Consider the following 7,045-nt stretch of genomic DNA (forward strand, 5'->3'; position numbering starts at 1 on the left):
ATTAGGGACAAAACTGAAATGTTAGATATATAAATACAATGACAATAAAAACAACAGAAAACTCCTTATCCAGTGATATTTTACAAAGTAACATAATCATTCCAAAATCTACATGTTTTCTCTAATAAAAAGTCAATTTTTTACAAATAGAACGAGTATGTAGCCCTGAAACAGGAGATCGGAAATGAGCTTAAAAAGTCGAACAAAATCTGGTATTCTAGTAATATGCTTCATAAGTCCACAAAAACTTCAAGGCTAAGAAGAACAAAACAGATAATAATAACTCCAATCGATTCGTATGCACACCATTAGTAAAAGGAACCTAAGAACAGGTTTATAGAGCATTAAAACGATTTAACATAAGAAAAGTTTAAATAATATCCAAAACTCTTAGACATATCCTAGTACACAGAAAGACCACTCTCTCACCTTTGTCAGCAGTGTTGGTCTATGATATATTAGATCGTCAAGAAATTAATGTCGCGTTTTGTTAAACGAACCGCCTAAACGTCACGTGACTTTAGCTTTTAAAAACTGTGATGGCAGAGTCCGACATGTTGGAATAGATAATGATGCTCTGAAGACGCCTGTTGAGTCTACCCCAAGGCAACACACTCGTAAAATGGCCCTAAAGTTGCATATCTCTCATGAAACAATATGTAAACATCAAAGGAATATGGGAAAACTCCATAAAGATGGTGTTTAGGTGCCTCATGAACTCTCCGATTATCATCGTTTCCAACGTGTGAAAGTTGCTTCGTCTCTTCTAGCATGTAATGCGCGTGAACCATTTTTGGACAGAATTGTCACCGGTGATGAAAAATGAATTGTCTATGCAAATATTAAACGCCAAAAACAATGACTCAGTCGTAGACAGAAACCACTTCCGACCCTAAAACCTGGACTCCATCCACAGAAAGTGATGCCTTGCATTTGGTGGGACATCAAAGGAGTAATTCATTTCGAACTCTTCAATCCACAGTGAACTGTCAATATAAAGATCTATAGTCAGCAACTGGAACGTTTAAATCAAGCCCTTCACCAGAAACGCCCTTTACTCGTCAATCGGAAAGGTGTTCTTCTTTTCCACGACAATGCACGTCCACATGTGGCACGTTTGAAGCAACACAAGATTATGTAATTGGGTTTGGAAGTTCTTCCCTACCCACGATATTCTACAGATATGGCACCATCAGATTACCATCTTTTTTTCGTTCGGTGCAACATCATCTTAATGGGAAAAAGTATGCAGATGTAGAAGGTGCTAAAGAGGACATCGACATGTTTTTTGCTTTAAAGACAAGTGATTTCTTTAATCAAGGCATTATCAACCTGACTGTAAGATGGAAAAGCATCATCCATAAGCATGGAGACTATTTCATTTAATAAATGTTTTCTTTTGATATATTAGTTGTTCAGATTTTTTTATCTAAAAAAAGCGACATTAATTTCTTGACGACCTAATACTACTATGAGAGGGAAATACTTCCCAGGAGGGGCATGGCATGGCCAGGTGGTTAGGGCGTTTGACTTCTCCGTCGAATCCCCGTCCCACCAAACATGCTCGCCCTTTCAAACGTGGGTGCGTTATACGGTGACGGTCAATCTCACTATTCGTTTGTAAAAGAGTAGCCCAAGAGTTAGCGGTGGGTGGTGATAACTAGCTGCCTTCTCTCTAGTCTTTTAATACTAAATTAGGGATGGCTAGCGCAGATAGCTCTCGTGTAGCTTTGCGCGAAATTCAAAACAAACCAAAACTACCCAGGTGAAACTCGGAGAAGTGTAACTACTCAAATTAAAGACGTTCTTGTGATAACTTTGTTATGAATATAACCACGAAACACCCCATTCCTTATCTAAATGTATGATACGTAACGTTGAATTCAAGACTGACGTCGGCTGCACTAAGACAGTCGAAACGTCGCTATAACCAAAGTTTTCCCTCTCAGTGCCTTAGTTAGTTTCATACAGTTCAAAGCTAATTTCTATTGACCGTGGTAAAATAGATATCACATCTTCCAATGTATGATCTTAAATTTTGATCTTTTTATGAACATACTTTAAAAGATCTAGGTAAATCAATCAAAAGATGTTTTCCTATTAATTATTTAACACAAATAAATATATCTTACGAATTGGTGTTACGTTATAAATTTATTTTGTATCTGTTTTTCTGTCTCTGACACTCCAGTAACCATGAGTCCTTATGTTTTATAAAAGAAGTCAAACAGTTGGATATGAAACAGCTGATAATGTGAAGTAAATGCCAGTTCTTGGCATTATAGTATACTTAACACACTGGTGTAAGACACTCGTGGTATGATCGAAAATGTATAAAATATATAAATGAATCAAGATGTGACAAAAAATATCTGCAACTAAGTGTGATTTTATTCACTCTTTCCAGGCTACAGAACTCTGATTTCTCCATCAGCTTAATCGTTTTACACCACTGTAACATGAAAGAATTAAATGAGTGTTTTAGGTAACAATATTGTTTGTTTGTTATTGATTTCGCGCAAAGCTACACGAGGGCTATCTGCGCTAGCCGTCCCTAATTTAGCAGTGTAAGACTAGAGGGAAGGCAGCTAGTCATCCCCACCCACCGTCAACTCTTTGGCTACTCTTTTACCAACTAATAGTGGGATTGATCATCACATTATAACGCCCCAACGGCTGAAAGAGCTAGCATGTTTGGTGGGACGAGCCCGCGACCCACAGATTGCGAGGGCCAGGTAACAAGAACCCCAGACCACAAGGTATTTAATAATTTCCGTCCATTATGTACGAGGTCTATAATGTACGACCACTTCAGGTTGGTCTAGAAATATGCAAAGGATACACTATTATTTTCTCGTCATTTTCATCCAAGTATCATCTGATAGATTTATACAGATGAAGAAAATCAAAGGAAGAACATCAAAGAAACTGTTGCTATACACAACAAAAAGTCGTAAGTTGTGACAAAAGCCAACAATTAGAGCGACGTAGAAATACAACATATTCAAACTCGTCGAGCTTCAAGTGAGTCTGGAACATGGTTAGAATCGTTTTGATAAAGTCTTAACGAAAAATGATGGATGTTATTTGTATCGTTATTTCGTAACTTATCTTTAAATGATTTCAGAAGAAACACGCTTCTACTATTCATTGAGTTTCGAAAGCTTACTCTATGATAGTAGAAAAAGTGCCATAAAAGTATGTAGAGAAAAAAACACACCATTAATACCATTCTCACATTTGTTTATAATTAATTCGGTCAAGAAAACGTTGTAATTTTCAATGCGCTTTAGGTGTTCTTAATACCATAGAATATTCCATAGCTAATAGATTTAGTAATCACAAAATTGCTAGCATCTTCAGTTAAAAAGTGGGAATATTAGCAAAACAATTTTATCAAAAGTTGGGTTTATCGGTTTATCTTCTTATGGTTTTTACAATATGTTTTAGATTTTAACACTTTGACTGACCCGTGCTTTGCTCTCATGAATATTTTATATTAATTGTACGTAAAATAACATTAACTCGTACAAAAAATATACTTATCCTAATGGGAACACTGTCTCTACCATCAAACATGCCCCCCCCCCAGTGGCACAGTTGTATGCCTGTGGACTTACAACGCTAAAATCCGGGTTTCGATACTCGTGGTGGGCAGAACACAGATAGCCCATTGTGTAGCTTTGTGTTTAATTACAAACAAACAAACCATCAAACATTTGATCTTGTTTTCTGGTTAACAAATACACTGACTACATCATGGAAGGAAGTCCCTTTATTTTCTTCATATACTTCCTCTATTATAGGTATGTTAATAATGTAACAAATCAGGAAATTTATCAGTCACAAACGAATCCGTTAAATAGCTAAGTATTTTTCTTAATAGATCTATAAGATCTAGTGTGACGTTAAATAATTACGTTTCGATTATTAACAGATTCTGTCATATGATTTCAGTATCCGTCCCGAAATATTAATTCCACTAAGGGATATTTAGTAGCAGATTACCTTGATATTCGTTAAATCTCTAATTACAGACTTATTTGTTAACGGCTCTGTAACAGTTAAGTTGACATATTGGATCATATTAAATAATTTGATATCTTTGATTGTAACATTAATGGTATTTTTGTTTGTGTAATTCATATTTTATTAGGAACTCTCTAACCAAACAAACAATGTAGTGCATTAATTGTTCAGAAAAATTAACTAAAATAAATCCTGTGGTGTATGGATTCCGTTCGAAATTCCAGTTTAATAAAATATACAAATGTGATTATTAATGTGATTATTAATTGTTCAGAAAAATTAACTAAAATAAATCCTGTGGTGTATGGATTCCGTTCGAAATTCCAGAGTAAAATAAGCAAATGTGATTATAGCAACTACTGTCAAATCGATAGAGAACGAGTCTTGAAATAGCATATCCATAACATATCTTTAGAGCCTACTGTCGAAGTGTTATAGTAAGTATGTTTTGTGAAATATCCATATTTACACTCGACCTTTAGTAATTATGAATTGTGATGAAAAAACATGTTTAATAATTTGTTTTTTGTATCTACTGACAATAATTACAATAAGTAAAAATCGTGAAATAATCTTGTTTTTTTACAGGCTGATGTAGAATTATCACATTTTTATTTTTTACCTCATATAATTTTTAAAAAGCCATTTCTTAGTGTTTAGAACAAGTTCTGAAAGTGAAGAAATTGTGTCGATGTCGGCAGATATTTATCGCATTTCAAGAAATTTCACAGCTTTCATAAATATTTCATTTTTTGGTTGCTGCTCCAAGTGGTGCCTAGATCGTAAGAAATTCAAATGTTTAAAAACGTAAAGTAATTAAATTAAGTAACATTTAAGAAAAGAACTCAAATTTGTATCACTTGCGTGTTAATTGACAAGAAACACAAAGAACTCATCAGTATTGTCGAAAGTGTAATTTATAAAATCGTGTTATAAATTGTTGATAGTTCTATCTATATTTTTCAAACAAGATTTTCTTTTTCCGTCAGTAAAATTGTCAGATGACTACAAAGTAAAATATTTTTTAGGCTACAGATGACAATGAAACCTCATTTGGATTAGAAAACCCCGTTGGGGGATACAGAGGTAAGCTTGGTAGCTTTAATGGTAAAATACAGGGTTTGATCCGTGAGGTTAGCACTGTACAGATAGCACACTGTGCAACTACACAATTTAAGAACGAAAACAAACAAACTAATTCGAATTTAAACCTTTCAGTTCTGGTGATTCACCTTGACCCAGATATATTTTCTGGCAGGGGATCAATAAGATTTACTAAAAATCCAGTTGCTTATAACAAAATTTAAACCGAACTTTTGTATGGCTGAATTTGTACTTTAAACCCTATAGCAAGAAGGAAATAAAATTCAGTAAACGTCTAATCACACACATAATAGGGTAAATGTAAAAAAAATGTATGATTTTCTCAATAATTTCGACACTTAAGAGCTATCTTAGTGTTTATTACATTATTCTCTTCTGTAGCTATACTTATTGTGGTACTGAAGAAAAATTCTAGCTGGAAGGGAGGCGTACAACAGATTGTTGCTGAAACGCTGTGTTACGTTGTTCTTACTGAAAACTGACAGTGGGTTGCTAATTTTAGTTATGTCCCAATTAAACTCCGCCTCTGGGTAAGAAACTAAATTGTTTGCTTGTTATTAGAACCAGTGTAGTGACTACTGGTAGAACGTTGTAACTTGGACAAAATGGATAATATACCAAGTAAAGTAAAAATTATAAATCACAAATATGTAGTTGTTCGAATAAAGCAGATTTAACAAGACGACACAAACATTATACACCAGAATTATGATGTACTGTTTAGGTAATTAGTGAAAGTGATGGTACAAACTTATCGGTTTCATAATTTTACAGCCCTCCAGTGGCACAGCCGTATGTCTACGGACTTACAACGCTAGAATCCGGGTTTCGATACCCGTGGAGGGCAGAGCACAGATAGCCCATTGTGTAGCTTTGTGCTTAATTACAAACAAACATAAATTTACAAAACAAATATCACCCTAGCGTCGTCTTGACTTATTATGCTACACGATAAAAGGCACAGCATGAAAGTTCTAGTGAAACAACGTTGAACACATTACCTATACATATATAATAAAGTCTTCGTGATGGTTATGTTAAAGAAATTCTGATCGAATACCTCATCTATGTGGTGGTAGGTCAATAACTGACCTCAATCAATGATACTCATTTACCACAACGTTCCTTCCCAAGTAGATAAACCTTTTAGGATAATATAGTGTCGGCCCCCCGGTGGCACAGTTGTATGTCTGCGGACATATACTGCTAGAAACCTGGTTTTGATACCCGTGGTGGACAGAGCACAGATAGCCCTTTGTGTAGCTTTGTGCTTAATAATAAACAAACAAACAATAAAGTGTCGGAAAACTTTAACATTACCATAAAACAAACGGTATAATTATTCACTACGCTATTTACCAAACTGTGGAAAGATTGTATAACATATAAACAGTTCTTATGCTGTAGTTATTTTTAATTTTAGACGTTGAATTGAAAAAATGAAAATATTTTTTTTTCTTCTTACCGAATCTCACTGCTCATCACGTATTTTATGACTGGTGGATTAAAACCATTAAAAGACGTAAATAGAGGAATGCTGTAGGCGCCCATGTTGTCGAAGTATATCCACTCTCCTTCTTTGACGTCCGCCAAGTGAAGCTGATCAAATATAATGTCTTCAGAATCGCACGTCGGGCCCCATAGTTTGGTTAATTTTAGTTTGGTTCGATGAGACTTCTGTTCAAAATTTTTAGATATTTCATGATACAAATATTAATAATAATAATTAATACTATATTACTGATATACTTGCTACTCTAGATAAAGGTTAACTACTTTTTATTAATTGAAAGTTACTGTTGACTATTATTAACGCTTTATCAAGCACTCGTTGAGTGCCTAGAGATGAATTTTTCACGATAAAATAAAGGTGTCTAATATTGTTTGTTTGTTATGGATTTCGCGCAAAGCT

The 7,045-nt window shown here is 34.5% G+C and overlaps 1 protein-coding gene across 1 annotated transcript in view; it reads right to left on the reverse strand.

Annotated features, from left to right (window-relative positions):
* Positions 1-4,625: 4,625 nt before the first annotated feature.
* LOC106465869 (ornithine decarboxylase-like) overlaps positions 4,626-7,045 on the reverse strand; it is a gene marked incomplete at its 5' end in the record, with an annotated part of 8,394 nt that continues 5,974 nt past the window's right edge. The window contains 2 exons of the mRNA XM_022393828.1: positions 4,626-4,804; positions 6,599-6,810. Coding sequence (XP_022249536.1) covers positions 4,735-4,804; positions 6,599-6,810 — 282 coding nt within the window. The remainder of the gene's footprint in view (positions 4,805-6,598; positions 6,811-7,045) is intronic.

This window comes from Limulus polyphemus, unplaced genomic scaffold, assembly GCF_000517525.1.
Source record: "Limulus polyphemus unplaced genomic scaffold, Limulus_polyphemus-2.1.2 Scaffold2081, whole genome shotgun sequence".
In the NCBI taxonomy this organism is placed as follows: Eukaryota; Metazoa; Arthropoda; class Merostomata; order Xiphosura; family Limulidae; genus Limulus; species Limulus polyphemus.